The sequence below is a fragment of the Cynocephalus volans genome, chromosome 16 (assembly GCF_027409185.1).
Source record: "Cynocephalus volans isolate mCynVol1 chromosome 16, mCynVol1.pri, whole genome shotgun sequence".
NCBI classification, from domain to species: Eukaryota; Metazoa; Chordata; class Mammalia; order Dermoptera; family Cynocephalidae; genus Cynocephalus; species Cynocephalus volans.
The window spans coordinates 28478333-28497666 of record NC_084475.1 but is presented as its reverse complement, the minus strand read 5'-3'; the positions used below and the strand labels follow the sequence as shown (position 1 = coordinate 28497666).

Genomic DNA, 19334 nt, shown 5'->3' with positions numbered 1-19334 from the left:
CATGTTTAGTGGCCACTTGTATTTGGGTGGGTGCAATCTGTTCGTCCATACCCTTTGCCCATTTTTCTATCAGACTGTCATTCCTTTTTATTTTGATGGATTGATAGACGCTCCCTGCGTATGCTGGATACTAAATCTTGATCTCATATATTCTAAAGGTCTTCTCCCAATCTGTCATTTGCCTTTTAACTTTGCTTAAAGTGATGTTTTGTTAAACAGAAGTTTTAAATGTGGATGCAATCAAACTTTTCAACGTTTTCATACATATCAAGACTTTCCAAACCAAAAATAAGGGCAATTAAACAGCAGGTGGAATTCAGTAGCTGTGTGGTCCCAGGCAAGGTCCTTAATCTTTCTGGGCTTATGGATATTAACAATGGCTGCCCAAGAACTCAGAGCAGCAGATGGAATTTCTCAAGTTTTTCCTGATACTATTTTTCCTCCCCAAGTCCCTGCACGTCTCTATATTGGGAGCTACTAAAGGGTGTTATATACTGTTGATCCCCTGACACTATCACAACGGGAAGCTGAAGCTCCCGAGGGCCCATATGTACAGCTCCTCCCGACTCTACATTTAGTGACATCACATTGGTAGCTGGAAACTGGCTATGGTGGGAGTATTTGCACTAAGGATAGGCAACATTACAAATCAGCGCCTCTCTCCCCTGAAGAGCTGGATGTTAAACATTTACCAGCACACCACTGACCCAAAGTGTCCGAGACACAGCCATCTGCCTGCATTACCTTCAGCTGAGAGCTGCTCTTCCTGCTGATGCACAACACTAGTTAGAACATTCTTTCTTATATAGACCTGAGATCTACCTCTGGTAACAAAGATCCTAATTCTGCCTTCCAGAACAGAGATTAACAAACATTTTCTATGAGAGGCTTTGTGAGCTGTACAGTCTCTGTTGCAACTATCTGACTGTGCTATATATTCTTCTTTGCTTTTTTCTTCAGCCATTTAAAATGTAGACATTTTTTCCCAAGCACTACATGTAAGCAGACAACTGGCTTTGGTCCACCAGCTGTAGTCTGTCAACTGCTCAAGAATAGCACAGGGCACAGAATACAAGCCACTCTGAGTTCTGTACGACCACCCTTCCCCTACCTGAATATGGTTATCATATACCCCCTGGGTCTTTTCTTCTTGGGCCTAGGATTCTGCCAGGGTTCCAAATACAGGTGAAGTGATTTAGGAATGTTTCCAGAATTGACTTCACTGGGTCTCTGGAGCTATGGTGAGCATTGACACGACAGGCCCAGTTAATGGCAAGAAAAGGTACAGAAACCTGGACTGGGTTCAGTCAGGTGTTTTGGCCACCTCAGGAGTGTCACAGGATCTAGAAGAAAGCAAAGCGTAAGAGACCTATCCACTTGCTGGCTGTGTGATCCAGGGCAAGACACTTAAGCTTTCCAGGCCTCTGGCAGAACAAAGGTGGCCACAAATTCTTTGCCACTAGCCACTGCGGGCTGCAGCCTCTCTCCTCGCCTAGTCTGAGCAGGCTCTGTGGCTGCGTGCTGAGTAGAATATGAAAGAAGTGATGCTGTGTCGGTTTTCAAGCCCAGGTCTCGAGAGACTGGCAGCTTCCATGTCCTGTTTTGGAACACGTGTCCCTGGAACCCAGCTGCCATGCTGCGGCAGAGTCAGGCAGCAGAGAGGCACATGCGTGGCGGAACCAGCACCCCCTGCTGAACGCCGGCCATCAGTAAGCATCGTGGGCCAGCCTGAGCGGGATCATCGCAGGGGGTCCCTCCAGCCCCACACGGCCACCCCAGCTGTGCTGTGAGGAGGAGACACGAGCTGTCCCTGCTGAGCCGGGCCCAAATCATGGCTTTGTGAACAAAATAAACAACCATGGCCACCTTAAGTCTCCAAGCTTTGGAGCGGTTTGCTACACAGCCACAGAAGCTCAGGACCTTGTGAGGATAAAAGACACAATTACATAACGTGTTTAGTTCAATGCCTGGAAAATAAAAAGTGCTCAGTAAATGGTGATTATTATTATTCAGAAAAAATAAAGTTGCTTGAGTTCCTTTCCAGGGACAGAGAAAATGTTTTAGCTCCTATCTTAGGGGTTCTCTCCTCAGGCCATGCTTTCTGAAAGGCTGACGCTTTCATGGCTTCTTTATTCAATGAGATAAAATAAAAAGCACTTATTAGCACAGACTATGCATACAGTTGTTGTTCAGAAAATGTTAGCTTGCTCCCCTTCCAAAATCTCTCCTGTCTGACACCCAGAAACTTCCATAGAAATGCTAACTTGTCTCATGCCTCCACTCCCATCCCCCACACCAGCCCCACGGGTAACCACTCCACCTGCCATTAATCTCTGGAAGAACTAACAGACAATTCAATTTCAGGTCCCTCGTATGCAGTTGACATGGGGCCTCCAGTGACTGCTGCTACTGGTACAGAAAACCTATGTTCTTAAGGACGTACACTATGCTCAAGGGGGACCAAACCTGTTACCTCAACCAACTGTGGCAAGAAAAGGATTATTTCAGGCTTGTAAAAAGACCTACATTCAGAGATTACCTGGGATCCCCAAAAGGTCCCTGGCCTCAAAAATCTAATCTTCTATAGTCATGGAAGACTAATCTGTGAAGTTGGATTAAAATATGGCCTCTGCAGAAAAATGAAGAGTTTAAAGTAATCACATTCACTCATAAATGAAAAAGCAACATCATGACTTTCTTTCAGCATCTAAGATGGAAACAGAATGTTAGATTGGTAGAAAGAAAATGCCTCATGACTTATCAATACCAGCAGGAACCATACAGCACGTGGCCAGATCACATTAGTCAGCTGGTAAGAAGACAGTAGCAGTTGTTAACACAGCATAACAAACGACTGTGCTTTCAAGTCCGTGGTCCCTCATATGATCATCCCAACTCCTGACTTAAATGACAGCACGCTCAAATTCAAGGCTGAATGATGGAGAGGCAGTTTGCTGAAGCAGCTTTTCAGACACGAGGCTGAGTCCTCAGCTACACACAGCACTTAGGAAGTTCGGAGGAAGCATTATGTGGAATGTAACGAGACATTTATAAAACAAGCCAACAACAAAAAACAGTTTTTGTTTCTCTCCCTTTCTCAGGAAACAGATCTACCTTTGCTCTACCCACTGAATACATCACAGTGACTGTAGCTCTAGAAAATGTGCCGTGGTCTGGAGACTTGCAAGAGGCAGCTCTCTGGAGAGGAAAACCCTGACGGTGCTTTTGTGAGCTATTAGGGCCTGTGCTCAGGTGGTGGGTCACACATGGCACCCTACAGCTTGTCACACCCACAACAGGTGAGTGCATACCACAGCCCTCCTGCCCCCAGCTCCCAGCACTTGCTCATTTTCTGATTCTCTACTTGCATTTTCATTTCGGTGGGGGAAAGGGAGAGACGGGGTATGGGAAAGAGGGACAGATGGCGGAGGTGAATCAAACAGATGAAGTCAGAATTTGTTTAAAGCTCCAGGAAACCTCCAGAAATGAAAACAATGGGGCCCACCAACTCACAAAGGCAAATGGGAGAAAGGGCAGGATGGCAAGAGAGAAGCCTCTGCAGAGCCGCAGCGCGATGTGCTTCCCAGACAAATGCAGAGGCAGAGGGTGCCCTTGGAGAGAGAGAGGTGACTATGTGCAAGAAAGGGCTTCAGTGTGCCTGGGGCTCTGGGAGAACCTCAGCAGTCACCCAGGCCTCCGTTCTGATGGGGGTGAAGAGGCAGGGCAGGGGAGAGAGAAAGGGTACACAGTGACTACTTCAAATAAAACTATAAATAAATTCAGATGAGAAAAACCAGATGCTGGCATGCCAGAAAGAAACCCCAGGGTCGGAGTGGATCCTCAGCTACCTGTCCTAGAATGCAGTATGGATTTAAAACCTGAAGCATGAGGCAGGGCCCCCATCTGTCAGCATGCAAAGGGCTGCAGACAGCTTTGGGCTCTATATTTTGACAGAGATGCGGAGTCTGGAGAATATTCAGAAAATGTCACAGCAACAGCGAGGGTGATACACACAAGGAAAACAACAAAAACTCTTTCTTCTCTGGGAAGTTGTAGACCAGGAGATGCAGAAATGCTCAATGCAGTTGTGCCCAAGAATGAAGGAAATCTTGACAAGGTCAGTTTGAGCTCCCTGCAAACACATGGCCTTCTGGACATGGCATCCTAGAGTTCAGCGGCCGAGCCTGACAACTGGGTTGCCATGCATGGGATACAGGTGTGCAGAGGGACCTGTTCCCCAGCGCTCAGATGTCTGCTCGGGGCCCTGGGGTGCCTCGTCCACTCTCCCCCATGCTGCAAACAAAGATCATATTCAATGTGCACTGTACCCTGCGAGGAAGGGCAGGTGCGGAGCTGCTTGAGGCGACGTGCTGGGCGAGGAAGGTGAGAGACCAGCTGTAGCTCCAGCTTCCTATTGGCCCATGCAGATTTCTTTTACTAAAGAAAGTCCTCGCACAAAGGGAAATGAACTCAACAGCCAGAATGACCACAGCATAAGCAAAGCCTCTTTTTACTTTCATGGCTTCAGTCCAAGCTTTGGAGATCCACAGAAATAATGAGGCCAATCGAAAGTGGGGCAAACGGAAAAGCAGGGGCAGCCAGACATCTCTTCAGCCTGCGTGATCATCAATGGCTGAGAACAAAAGGCCGGTGGGAAGTAAGCGAAGCTGGGGCAGCCATAGATGGAGGTTTATTCCCGAATCAATCTGTCTCGTCTAGTTGAGGACAAGAGGAAGCTCTTATCGAGGGGAAGCACAGAGACCCACCTCCTCCGGCTTCTTGACTGGGCTTGCTCCTCCTTGCAGATCCTGTGAAGAAGGGCGAGAGCCAAAGCTGCTGATTGTTGGTAATGACCTGGAGACCCCGGGCTGAAGACCACTAGCCCATGAGAAAGGGACACGGCCGACCCAAAGCCCGAGGCTGCCTGTTCATCAGCCGCCCCCGAGCCGCGGACAGCGGAGATGCTGAGGGGCACAGAGCAGAATGGTCCTCCCCTCAGTCTGAGCAGGAGGAGTCCTCAGTACTCCTCAAGTAAACTGAGGAGGAAGAAGGGTTGAGAAGGAGGGAGAGATGTCAAAGTTGAAAGCGCTGAAATTCACTGAGCAGGTGCTGAGGCTGTCACATCACGTCGCATCTCAGCTCCCCGCCGAGTTCTAAAGAACCAGGCCAAGGAGAGCAGACGACAGTCAGGGGCCAAGCAGGGGCACGGGGACGTGGGTGAGCCTGACCACCTAGGTGAGAGGGAAGGAGAGGGGTAGCCTGGAACCCAGCTCTGCTAGAAGAGGGGCTGATAGCTGAGAGCCACCCCCACCAGAGGCCTCTGAGAAAGACGGAGACGAGGTTTGGGTCTTCTCTTCCACCGCATGGTCAGCTAGGAGCCCTGTCACGGCACGAGCAGGGTTGGTGCCCTGCATAGAGGGGACTTCTGCATGTCCGAAGAGCTCATCTTCTTCCTTCGTCTCCTTCTTTGCATAACTGTTTATTGAGTACCTGCTTGTGATGGCCACAATGACACTGGATGCCAAGGACAGTCAGCAGCTTTACTGTCAGCTGCCCACCTCTGATTGTCGTTGGCATCCAGCATGGTACTGCCAGACGTATAACAGGACCTGCACTCCTGTCCCTGGGAGTCCCATCAACCGACCTTCTAGCTGACTCTTTCCTCTCCCATGCACCCAGCTTGAACATACGGTCCGTGTCCCAACCCTTTCAGGCCCAAAGTGGAAATTAGCTAAGTTGACAAACTGCTCTGCTCTCATGAGAGAAGAAGTAGTCGCCCAGCTAGTCCCCTTAACTGAGTTCAACCACTGACCGTGTGCTAGCATTCATGTCCTCTCCTAGATGCTTGGAATATAAAGACAAGTAAGTAAAATGCTGGCACACCCCCTGGCAAGCTCACAGTCCACTACAGGAAAAGACACATGAACACATAAAATATGGTATACAGCAAGTGCAATAATTGACACACTTGTAAAAGGCAATGAAAACACATATGAAAGCAGTTAAAGCTAACTGGGTATATTAGTCTGTTTGTGTTGCTGTGACAGAAATACCTGAGACTAGGTAATTTATAAAGAACAGAGGTTTATTTGGCTTACAATTCTGGGACAGCTGCATCTGGCACGGGCCTCGGGCTGCTTCTACTCCTGGCGGAAAGTGGCAGCCCGCTGCTGGGTACGAGCACATCACATGGCGAGAGGAAGCGAGAGAGAGAGAGAGAGAGAAGGTGCCAGGGTCTTTTAAACAACCAGCTCTCATGGGAACTAACAGAGCGAGAACTCACTCATTAATCTCCCCATGTAAGGAGAGCATTAATCCAGGGTAAGGAGGTGGGGACGAAGAGAGCAAACAAAGCCAAAGGCACTGCTTCCAGAAGGCTCTGCATCATTTGTGACCTGCCGTGCTTTAAGTATCCTCTCTCATGAGAGCAGAGCAGTTTGTCAACTTAGCTAATTTCCACTTTGGGCCTGAAAGGGTCAGGACACGGACCGTATGTTCAAGCTGGATGCCTGGGAGAGGAAAGAGTCAGCTAAAAGGTCGGTTGATGGGACTCCCAGGGACAGGAGTGCAGGTCCTGTTATACATCTGGCAGTACCATGCTGGATGCCAACGACAATCAGAGGTGGGCAGCTGACAGTAAAGCTGCTGACTGTCCTTGGCATCCAGTGTCATTGTGGCCATCACAAGCAGGTACTCAATAAACAATTATGCAAAGAAGGAGACGAAGAAAGAAGATGAGCTCTTCGGACAAGCAGAAGTCCCCTCTATGCAGGGCACCAACCCTGCTCGTGCCGTGACAGGGTTCCTAGCTGACCATGCGGTGGAAGAGAAGACCCAAACCTCGTCTCCGTCTTTCTCAGAGGCCTCTGGTGGGGATGGCTCTCGGCTGTCAGCTCCTCTTCTAGCAGAGCTGGGTTCTAGCAGAGAGGGGTTCTACCCCTCTCCTTCCCTCTCACCTAGGTGGTCAGGCTCACCCACGTCCCCGTGCCCCTCCTTGGCCCCTGACTGCCCTCTGCTCTCCTTGGCCTGGTTCTTTAGAGCTCGGCGGGGAGCTGAGATGGGACGTGATGTGACAGCCTCAGCACCTGCTCAGTGAATTTCAGCTCTGAGTCCCTCTGAACTCAGAGCGAGACTGTTTTCTACTTCCCTCTCCAGATCCATGGTCCACCCTTCTATGTCCATTTCTGGTCCAGGGTGGCTGCTCATAGAGGCTGATCAAAAGGTTCCCTTGTCAGTAGGCTTCTACTTTGGTTTGGCCAACAGGCAGCACCAAAAGGAAAGGTGAATGAGGACGACAGGTTGCCATGGGCTGGCTGAGTCCGTCCTCTGAGGGGTCAGCTCGTGCCATACACTTCTCTCCAGGAAGTTATCCTCTCTGGGTCCTCAAGCCACTCCCTTCCTTAGCGGTCAGGTCGTAGGACGGTGATGGCCCTTTACTACTACGAGTTCTAGGACAACGTTTCCCCATCACTCATCGTTTTCTCCACACCTTGCACACATCTTTGTGAGCCGTCTCAAATTTCATGGTCTGTGTGTGCCATCTGCTTCCTGGTAGGACACAGACTGATTCAAACCCTAACATTCAAGAGTGAAGAATACCTTACCCTTTGGGAAACCGAGTCAACAGTACATCTCCTGAAGCTCAACTAAGTAGATCAATACCTCATCAAGAAAAATGTCCTCGTGGGTGGGGAACTGTGGATCTTGAGCCACACACGCCCCTTCCAGCACACCGTGTTGTTTTCGTGCTTTATCCAGACCTGACACATGTTCACTGGGCCAACCACAGTCTTAAGTGCTGTGGGTGCCCAAGGAGGACACAACCTTGCCATTAAAGAAATGTGCACATACGACGGTAACAGCAGAGCCCCACGAAGCATCCCACCTTCCAGGCTTCATTCCCACGGGAAAACTAGGACATGTTCTGCCCTCCCCACCTTCATGGAGATGCTGAGAAACGAGGGGCGAGAACAACACAGCTGCCAAGAGCACTACTAGAGAAAGCAGCAGACGGGGAGGGCCCAGGAAACGGGGAAGGAGCAAGTGTGGCCAGAAGCCCAGGGATGCAGACATCGCTGTCTGAGGTGGCAAAGAGCAAAGGTGACCAACCAGCCGCAGACAATGGGGCCTTAGATGCTAAATCCCACAGTGGCTTGCAGAAGCTTAGGGCTCGGACAACTCAAACAGAAGAAGTACCTCCCCGAGAAGCTACGGCCTGGGAACGAGAATCTGTCCCCTCGCTCCCTGGGACCTCCCTCTGGATAGGGTGGGCTCGCTCTGGAGGGCGGTGCTAGGACCCCTCCCCTGCAGGTGCCTGCAGGAGGAAATGACATGGACGGAGAGGCACAGACCGAGGGCCGCTTACACTTCTCCTCCCCGGAGAGCCACTCCTGTCACTTTCCTGCATCTTCTCTCTGAAGGCAGTTGGGGACGACCCCACCTAACCAGAAGTGCCTCAAAAGAACAGAAAGGTCTACCCTACGTTTCTCAAACAATCGATTCTACCTGAGTTTTCCCATCAAAGTACTGGGGGGGAAGTTACTGATACTTGTGTCACCTAGGGAAGAGCAGGTCCTTTAGCCCGTGCCTCACTTCTACCTAATTTTGTCAATAAAGCGGCGTTCACGTCTCAGGGCAGCCATGCTTGGAAACCACGAGGGTACAGAGGCTGGAAACGAAAGCGACACTTGCGTATGCAGCAAGCGCATCTTTACTGCAGGCGCACTGGAGCCCGGACGCTCCCATTTGCATCACAGCAATTTAGACAGTATTAGAACAAGTTACACACATTAAGAGAGAGTGATTAAACAGAAGATTAGGTAATACTCAGTTACCTGGAAATACAGATTAAGAGAAAAAAGCAATACTAGGTTGTTTCTAGAAGTATTTCTGTTTGCTTTTTAAGCAACATTTTGCAAGGACATGAGGCAGGAGGGGAGGCTGTGAAGGACTGATGGATGGTTCTGAAAAGACTGTCGTTGACCTGCTGCGGATACTAGTCTAACAATAAATCCTCCCATGACCTGTGTTCTGGGCACTCACTCTTTTGGAGCACTGGCTGGGGATGAACTATGCCAGCTTCCTGTCTCCAACCCTGACCCGAACCACCATCCAGAATTCTAGGATTGGTGGTACCTAGACATGGGTGCAATATGACCAGGGTGGACAAGAACCAGGCAGGAGGTTTGAGCTCAGCCTGGACCTCCGAGCTGGCCTGGGAGGGACCTCGGCTCTGGTGCAGAGAAGTGAACTCAGCAGGAAGCTGAGCAGTGGCCACCGCAGCATGGTGTAGGGGTCCTGTGCCTGGGACGGCGCAGACACTGGGACAGCGAGGGAGGTGACGGAACAGGCCCATAGGTGAGACTAGGGTGAGGAGTCAGTTACAGCCACAACACCACAGAGTTCCCTTCTGTCATATACTCTAGATATGCTAGTTAGGGGAGTGGCGGGCCAAGACAGGAAGGAGAACAGGATTTGTGCAGGAGTGTAAACCGACTGCAGGACCTGCACTACCCGGAGTGTCAGACAGCAGAGCCTGCGGTCCCTGGGCAGGGTTCTGGCAATAGCCACGTGCCGGGAGCTACAGAAGTCCCTAAGGCTGGCCAAAGGGCGGCAGTGTGGCCCCAGTTTCCAAATCTTAACAATCAAAGGTCATTCCCGGAGCTAAGCAAGATTCCAAATACCCACTGTCTACATGGAGAACATGACACCAGATATTAAAATTATAAATGCATCCTAAAAGCTACAGATCTATGAGCTCAGCGATCCCACACGTGGTTTGTTTTAACATTTCCATTGTCCTGATTTTTCTTAAGGCCATCCAGAAATCAAATAATCCTCTTAAGTAAGTGAAAATACCTATTGAACACTAAGGAAACACTTTTCAATTGAATTGGCAAGAAGCAAGTTTGTGGAGGAAGACGTACATGCAGGGCTTTATTTCTCAAGGAAATGCCAGAATGGAAAATAACCTATTCTCCATGATTTAATTCTGTTGTGAAAGGCTGAGACTGTTGCCAAATGCACTTTACTTCTCTGCTCTTGCCTAATAGTAGATATGTGAGGAGCAGGATGCCAAAAGCATAACCCAGAAGAGCTCTTGAAATTACCTCTGTGGATAAAAGCAAAAGTTCAAAAAGTCAAAAGAGCTGGCTCAAGCTCAGAGAACAGCGAACAGATGCAGCAGCAAAAGAACACTCTGAAGAAGCCCGAGTGTGCTTTTGTGTGTCCTGAGCACCAGGAGAGGGGCGGGGACTGGGGACTGAGAGGCCCCAGTATCAGATACACCTCACTTAGCAGCCTCACTGATATTCCCACTACTGCATTCAGTGTCACACAACTTGGCCACCTTTCAGTCAGTAGGTATCCACATGCATACATGCACTGCACTGACAGAGGATGAAAAAAATTCGTATTTGTATTCTGATTATTTTGCATCTCAGTTTGTCTAAGAGAGTGAGCCAACTGAACAAGGGTCCTGCACGAAGTGATCTAATATTGCGCAAATGTTTGAATACCAGTTGGCAACTGTTTGCAATGAACAAACTGAATTCCAGAAATTATTAACTTACCCAAAGTCAAAAAAAGAGCTAAAAAGAAGAGTTGTTCAATCGGTATAGTATTTCAGTTTTGCAAGACGAAAAAGTTCTAGAAATGGGTTGCACAATAGCGTGCTCACAGTTAACACTGCTGTACTGGACACTGTACCAAGGCTAAGTTGTAAATTTTATGTTTTGGGTTTTTTATCACAGTAAAACAATAAGTAAAATTTACCTTTTTAAAAAAATGCATTACTCATTCCATGCCCTGCACTGCGCTACCACCACAACAGACTGTACTAATTAAATGGAATTTCCTGTCACAAAAAAAAAAAAAAAAAAAGAGAGAGAGAGACAGAAATCTAAAAGAGGTTACTCTGTTTTAAAGATCTGCTTTAAAATTGAAGCGGAACAAATAAGGGGGTATTGGAGAACCAAACTGGCTTGATTTCTTTGGAACAATTCACTATGCCAGTACTTGGTTGGTAATTTCAGCATCGTACTTTATAAATCTTCACGTGGTAATCTTTCAGACGGGTGATTTAAAGCTACTAAGGTGACTGTCCTGAAGCAGGCCACGACAGACTGGTTTCCATTCCTTCCTCAGGGTAGACCCTAAAGGCCCACCCTTCTCAACCCTTCTCTGCTCAGGCATCCTGCACTGAGTGAGACTTGTGTGTCACATCATTTGCAGTTACCTGATGGAATTACCATGACGCGGGGTTTGGTTTGGTTTTGTCTCTAAGTAGCTTACAGAATTTTAGGTTAACAGGTTTGGAGGCTCCCGGTCTAGGAAGGACAGTTTCTGTTCAGTTCCTGCTTTTGCATTAGCTTCCTAGGGCTGCTATGACAACGTAGCAAAAATTGGGCAGCTTAAAAAAACAATGTGTGACCTCAGAGTTCTGGAGGCCAGCAGTCCAAAACCAAGGTGGTGGCCCGGTTGGCTCCTTTCTGAGGGCTCTGGGGGAGAATCTGTTCCATGCCCCTCTCCTAGTTTCTGGTGGGCCCAGGCGTTCCTTGGCTTATCAATACACCACTCCAATCTTCTGTCTGCACAGGGCGTCTCCTGTGTCTCTGTCTCACGTGGCCTTCTTAGAAGGGCACAGTCTTATCAGACTAGGGTCCCATTTTACTCCAGCATGACCTCATCTTAACTAGCTACATCCGAAACAACCCTATTTCTAAATAAGGTCACCTTCTGAGGTAGCAGAGGCGAAGACTTTAACATATCTTCCTGGGGGCACAATTCAAAGTCTAACAGCTTCTCAGAAGGTGAACCCCAGACCACCAACAGCAGAATCACCTGGGAATGTGTCAAAAATGCAAATTCTTGGGCCCACTGCAGACCTGCTGAATCCAAAACTCTAGAAGTGCGGCCAAAAAGTCTGTATTTTAACAAGTCTTCAGAAGATTCTGATGCACACTAAAGTTGGAGAATCACTGTTTTAAATCATATTGTACCTTTTAAAAAAATCATTTTATAATACTAAGTGTGCACCCTGCCCTTCCAACAGAATCAGTGGCATTTGGGGGCAGTCTCTGACTGTATTTATCTCACATTGCTTCTTCTATAGCAGCAATCAACTAATACTTACCACTTACATAAAACAGGCTAGAATATGGAAATCTGTGCAGGCCACATGTGGGCTTCCGATATGCTTTATTTTGTCTGCTCCTGAATACTATGAACCAATTACCCACATCAAAAACCTAGATTATAGACTTTTCTTGGAAAAATCCCACATGGCAGCACTTGACTGATTCGTGACTATCCCTCTGAGGCGGGGCATGTAGACTCCAGTTAGCCACAGTCTCCACCACTCCCTGGTGCCTCCCTGGCACCGAGACTTCATGGAAACCAACCACATTCACTTACACTGCCTGCCTAGCCCCTAAGAGTATTTGGGTTTGAACCACGGTTGGGAAGACGAGAGCGAGAGAGAAAAATGCATCACTATACACAGACCAAAATACTTATCTATGTCTGGGCAGCGAGTTTAGGAATGGTGCGCTAGAAGCCAGTGCCTCTGATGAACACTGCCACACACTTAAAAACAGCACTGACTTTAAGTTATGTGAGTTTGCCTTCACTCTTCACTAGGTAACAAGGCAAGGTATGAACTGACTCAAGCACTGAAGATCAAAGTTTTGTAGTAGCTCACCCGTGCGACGACACACGAGTGAACAGTAACACAGTGGGAAGAGACTTCTGTATCGGCACAACTTCATTAGGGAATAGTGGCACGTGGAGGACATAAATTCGTGATTTTAAGACATCACGTGTGCCTCCTTCGTGTATATGCTGTGCTGAGCCACAATAGCAGATCTGCTGTGAAAAGATTATTTTCCATGGAAGCAAGTAGGGAAAAAGTCATTGCTTTACAGCTACTTTCAGGCTTGCAAAAATTTTAAAGGGCAGATTCTGGACTAGGATTTGACCACTGTGCCTTCAACACAGTCACCAAATAGTTTCTACACAAAGGACGGAAAAGATACCTTTTCAGGCCACTGGGTATGGGCATGGTTTGTGAAATATCAAGGAGAATGGTAGTTTGGGATCTTTATCTCAGTGGTAAGGAGCTGGGAGGGGAGAGAACTCTCTCTCTCTCTCTCTCTCTCTCACACACACACGCACGCACGCACACACGCACACGCACACAGACACACACACACGAAGACAGGCACAAGGTTCCAACATGCTTCATCAGTGAGCCTCAGAGGAAGTCTGACTTGCCATGGAGTTCATCCCAAAGTGATAAATCTAAAAAATATATCTGCTTAAAGTTTACAAAACCAGAGGGCTCAGACAAATAGCCACTATTACATCCCAGGGTTATTTTCTAACTAGTTCCTAATTTTCACTCTCTCTTTAACCACCACGGTACCTCGGAATTCTTAAGAAAGAAAAGAGGAGATGGAATCTGTCACCAGTGACTAAAGCTTCTTTTAAAGCTACTAGAATTTAGAAAGATGATAAGTTTCTCAAAGGCAAAGGTGAGTGTTTCTCCTGGACAGACTTTATATTTTTAATATTTATTAAAGATTTAAGAAACACCTCTTTGTGGCAATGTTAATACATGTAAAATGGGACAGGCTTCTGAGATAAAAACGAGGATGCACTTTCCTTCCTTGATACTCAGTACCAATGTATTAGCTGGGGTTCTCCAGAGAAACAGAACCAACAGGATATATATATATATATATATATATATATATCTACCAATTTAAACGTTGATCTCTTTCATACACACCTAGAATAATGTTTGGCCAAATATCTGGGCAGCCCAAGGCCCAGCTGACATATAAAAGTAACCATCACAACCCCCCACATGCCTGGTGGGTGCAGGAACAAGCCAATCAGCTTGTAGGAAATGTGGGATTTGCAAAGAGCAAATAACCAGGGATGTGTCTAACCCTGGGAGGAACTGGCCGTCTCCTAAGACCCCTCCTGCCCACTCCCATCCAACACCTGCTCCTGATGGGCTTGCTCAACTTCTATTCCAGATCATCACACAGTTAACAATGTAAAGCTGGACGCCACCGTGCACCCACTAACATGCTGACAATTTTTAAAAAACTACTGGCACTGCCAAGTGCTGGTGGAGCCACTGGAACTGTCATTCACTGCTGGAGAGGCTGTCCAGTGGCACAGCCACTTTAGAAAACAGTATGGCAGTTTTTCATAAAGTTAAACACACACTCACCACATGACCCAGCAATCCCACTCCTAGATATTTACCCAAGAGAAATGAGAACTTATGTTCACACACAAGTCTGTATGTGAATGATTATATAGCAGCTTTATTCATGATCACAACATGCCAGAAACAACTCGAATGCCCTTCAGTGGGTGAGCTGATAAACAAGCATCCATACGATGGAATACTACTCAGCAATAAAGAGGAACCATTTATTCGTGCACCAGCCTCAAGAGCATTATGCTCAGTTAAAGAAGCCAGTCGCAAAAGGTTATGTGCTGTACAACCCTATTTACACAACATTTTCGAAAAGACAAAACAGCAGTGATAAAGACCAGCTCAGTGGTTGCCTGGGGTTAAGGGGTGGAGGGAGGGTGTGACTATAAAGGGATAGTATAAGGGGTGTTGGCGTATTTGGGGTATGAAAAGTGTTCCGTGTCCTGATTTGATTGGTTACGTGATCCACACGTTAACTTTCATAGAATTACACAACCCTCCTCCAACATCACATTAACTGCATGATAAAGAAAAAATTTTTTTAAATCAAATGGTAAAATATAACTGTGTGCTACCCGATCTACACGCAGGGTAAATGCACCTAATGGGAAATATCTGAAATGGGGTTGGTCGACAGAAGTTGAGTCCAGAATACACACGTGCAGCGGGCACCAGAAGGGCACTGACTCGCAGGCATTGTCCAAATATTGTGGTATGAAGAGAGGGCAAATGACACTCCTGAGCCACTGGGCACAACCTGGCAGTTCTTTGAGAAGGCAAAACAGCTGTGACTGTAACATTTTTTCTTGCAGGCACTTTGTGTTCACAGTCTCTCATGACAAAACCATAAGGGAGGAAATTTAGGCTTTAAGACAGGAGGATTTGTCCTGGATTTTGATCTCAGTTCTGCCTGGTTCCCGGTCCCCATCTGTATCATAGCCTTTGGCCTCCCAGAAGCCACATAAAGCCACGGTGGGGATTACACCATGATTGTCACTTTTCCTCTGCTGTACCCTAAGCAGGTCCTTAATCCTCTGCCTTTTAAAGCCCGGCTTTTCCTTTTAAAAAGCCAGGGTTGGGGCGGGAAGGGGGGCAGATTTTGCCCCCAGGGAACATATGACAACATCTGGACACATTTTTGTTGTCATAACTGGGTGAGGGTGGCGAGAGGGCTGCTAGCAGCATCCGGTGGGTGGAGGCCGGAGATGCTGCTAAACTTTCTATACTGCGCAGGACATCCACCAGAACCACGAATGATCCAGCCTAAAAATGAGAACTCCTGGTCTAAAGGAAGGAAGGAAGGAAACATGCAGTAAACACATCTATGAGCCACCACCGTGCTAGACATTTTAAAATTATCATCTCATTTATCTCCCCCAAATCCTTTTGAGGTAGGTATTATTAACCCCATTTTATAGGTAAGAAATTTGTAGCTGAGACCCACAAAGGAATGTGCCCAAATCCCAGTAATGAGACCAGAAACTCTGGGACGTGCAGACATGGGTGACTGCAGAGCCCGGGTCCCTGCACTGTGACACCAGGGTGGGCTGGCCGCTCTGCAAACCTCCTCTGCTTCCTTCTCCTCTGGTCTTAAAAATCACCTCTTCTTACCCCTGAGAGATCTGCAGAGAAGCAGGGCTGAGGGGCTGGCAGAGGGCAAATCTGAACGCAAGAGCCCCCGGCTGTCATCACTAGAACCACCCAGGACTGGTTTGTCAGAGAACCTTCTGCAGCTCCATCTACTCCTCCTCACTCAGGACACCAAAGTCCCTGCCTCCATCCAAAACGTCCAGAGACAGAGCCCCCTTTGCACCCTTGGTCACAAGGGGTGGGGTCCTGTGCAGCACACTCAGGCGGGAAGCCAGGGACAGGAGGGGACAGGGGGTGGAGACTAGAAACACCGCAGAACGATGCGCTGAAACTAGTTTCCCAACACAACATCCCACGGGCAGGCCTTGCCTGAGAAACCAGCAACACGCTTCAAAACCAAGTCCTATCATCACATCCGAGTGACTCTGGGTCAATTCCCCATTCATATAATCAGACTTGACGGTTCCATGAGTTAAAAACGGGGTGAGTGAAGGTAAGATAGAGGAAGGAGGAATGGGAGAGGGGAGGAGAGAGAGAGAGAACAGAGCAAGAGAGGGAGAAAACAGACGGAGGACAGAACTAGATCGAGAGGACTGCAGGACATGTGTCTGACGAACCCCAGGTGGCACTGAACCCCAGGATTTGGTGACCCTCTTGCAAATGAGGTGGAACCACAGTCATGGAAGCCGTGCTTCAGAATTCATGCTACATAACTGCAGCGAGGTCTCAGGTTGGGCACCTGGCGAGGCCCCAGGGGACGGAAGCCATGGGCTGACTGGGCCGCACGTGCTGCCCCCACGCCCCGTCTCCCCAGCCCACACAGGCGGCACTCACAGTTCCAAGATCAGAATGACGTCCGTCTTGCTCTCGTAAACCTCGTGCAGGGTGATGACATTGGGGTGCTGGATCTCCTTCAGGATGCTGACCTCTCGCTCGATGTCCTCGCGGCTCACGCCCCGCCGGCTGGATTTGGTCCTCCTTTTCTTGATGAACTTGGCGGCGTACTGTAGACCAGTGCTTTTCTCACGGCATTTCTTCACGACTGCAAACTGTCCACTAAAAAGTGAAGATGGAATATTCTTTATTGTCCACGAAAAACCAGGATGTGAGGGAGGATGTGGGGACAAAAGAATCGTGAATAGGAGAGCTCAGATTGCGGGAAATGAACGAGTTGGGGGGGAATATTTCTTATTGTAGTTCAGTTTTACTAAGGCTATTTTTTAGAGTAATGCTGCACGAAATAAAAATTCTTTTCTTAAGCTATATTTTATTGAACGGGTAATAATGTCTACACCTCTATACTCTCCTCCTTTCCTCCCATTTCAGATCCTGGGACAGGGGTAATAATGTCTACACCTCTGTACTCTCCTCCTTTCCTCCCATTTCAGATCATGGGACAGCAGGAAGGAGCTCTCTGATCTGACCTCACTCCCGACAAGCTCTTTTCCTGAATGCCTAGCCCAAGAGCTAGGAAAAGAAGGGATCAAGATCAGGAAATTGGTAGAAAAATATGTAGGGCCCCGCCTTCAATGACATATTTCTAGTACCAATATTTATCAATTGATACACCCAGAACAAAAAAACCTATGTTATTTTGTTCACAACTGAAGACCTGCTAAGCCGTCTGTACTAGATATTTGTTGGCTGTTCTCCAGCATTATCTCTCTTGCCTTCCCAACAATGCCTTTATCTAGGGATCTTTGTGGTTCTAGAGAAGCTGACTCCACCCCCCACTATAATAAATATGGACCGTGTGGCCTAGGCTAAGCCAATCAGTGCATCATACAGTAGCCCCCTTATCCACGGGAGATACGTTTCCAAGATCCCCAATGAATGCCTGAAACTCTGGATAGCACCAAATTCTACATACACTATGTTTTTTTTGGAAAGTTTAATTTGTAAATTAAGAACAGCAAGAGATTAAAACAAATAATAATAAAATAGAACAATTATAACAATGCACTGTAATAAAAGTTATGTGAATGGTCTCTCTCAAAAACTGTAATAGTTTTGAACCACAAGTAACTGAAACCTCAGAAAGTGAGACCACAGACGAGAGGGGACTACTGCATTCTCCTGGCTCCAACGACAGGCACAAGACCTCAGTAAGACCTCTCAGACAATGCGGAGACAAAGACTCTCTCAGATTCTTTTCCCTTCTGGAGGTGAACACTGAGCTATATAACCATGAAAGCTGCTGTCAGCCATCCTGGGGTTATGAGGGGAGCCACTCGAGGTTTGAAGACAACCACTGCAGAGACAGAGCAGTAGAAGGAAAGAAACCAAGTCTGTGGGAACACACTGGAGTAACTGGATCAACCCCAGCCTGAAGCCATCCGCCTCAGGATTTTTCAGTGAGCCAATAAATTCCCTTTACTGCTAAAGCCAGTTTGTATTGCTCACAGAAGAAAGCATCCTAAATACCACTGTATATAACCAGAACATCCTTCCCTTATACAAAAGAGTATAATGACAGAGCCTAACACAAAATATTAAGGTGTGGGCAGTAAGTGGGTGAGATCCTGACAGGTGAGGAGGCTCTTCTGCAAGTCAGTGAATCACAATGGAAAGACCCCCCTTTACTGATGCTGGTGCCCGAGGATCTTACCTTTCTGGCACCTGCTGAAGAACGACTATGTAAGGAATAAGCACGGTTATTTTTAGCTGGCTTTACTCTCCTTGCTTGAGGACAGAAGGTGGAGAGAAAATCAAATTAAGGATAATATTTTGATGTTAAGGAATGGATACTTTAAAACATTACTCATTTACTGAAGCAGCAGGAGACCAGTGGGAAAAACACATAGTGAAGAATTATTTTTATAGCAGCATCAAATGTTTAGCATGACAGGTTATTAGTACCATCTTTCCCCTGCAGCAGGATAGCAGAGAAGCTGAAGAATAAACCACACTGGAACGCTAACACCGACTGCCCGTAAACTCGCTACCTTAAGGAGTCATGGAATCTGTGTTACAACTTTTATTACAAGCATTTTCCCATTTCTCTGGTTTCTCTCTTGTGGGCTGGAGTGGAGCAGAGATAGGGCGTGTGGAGAGAAGAGGGAAACAGCCTGAATATAAAACACATTTACCTACTGCCCCGGAGAGTCCAGTGAAGGGGGCTCCTGTTGCCTCCTCCTATGGGACAGGGTCCCCTGGGGCACACTCAAGGGGCCCAGGTGGAGAGGCCTGGCCCAGGACAGCCAACCAAAAAGCACCCCATGCTCCCAGGGTCTGGGCCCCTTTAGCAAGTTCTCAGGGCCAACAACTCAAGGCAGACTCTGCGGTTTGAGTTACGGTGCTTTAAAATACAAAACCAAAAAAACACTATCTACAACCTAAGGAACCAACAAACAAAGAAACCAAACAGTAAATCAGAAAGCAAGGAACAAAAGACACCTAAGACAACCAAACAACCAATAAAATGCTAGGAATAAATCAACACCTTTCAATAACAACTCTTAATGTAAAAGGCTTAAATTCCCCAGTTAAAAGACACAGACTGGCTGACTGG

The 19334-nt window shown here is 47.5% G+C and overlaps 1 protein-coding gene across 1 annotated transcript in view; it reads right to left on the bottom strand.

Annotated features, from left to right (window-relative positions):
• DAPK1 (death associated protein kinase 1) overlaps positions 1–19334 on the bottom strand; it is a 179092-nt gene that overhangs the window by 70156 nt on the left and 89602 nt on the right. Inside the window, exon 3 of the mRNA XM_063080466.1 lies at positions 16658–16879. Within this exon, the coding sequence (XP_062936536.1) occupies positions 16658–16879 (222 nt within the window). The remainder of the gene's footprint in view (positions 1–16657; positions 16880–19334) is intronic.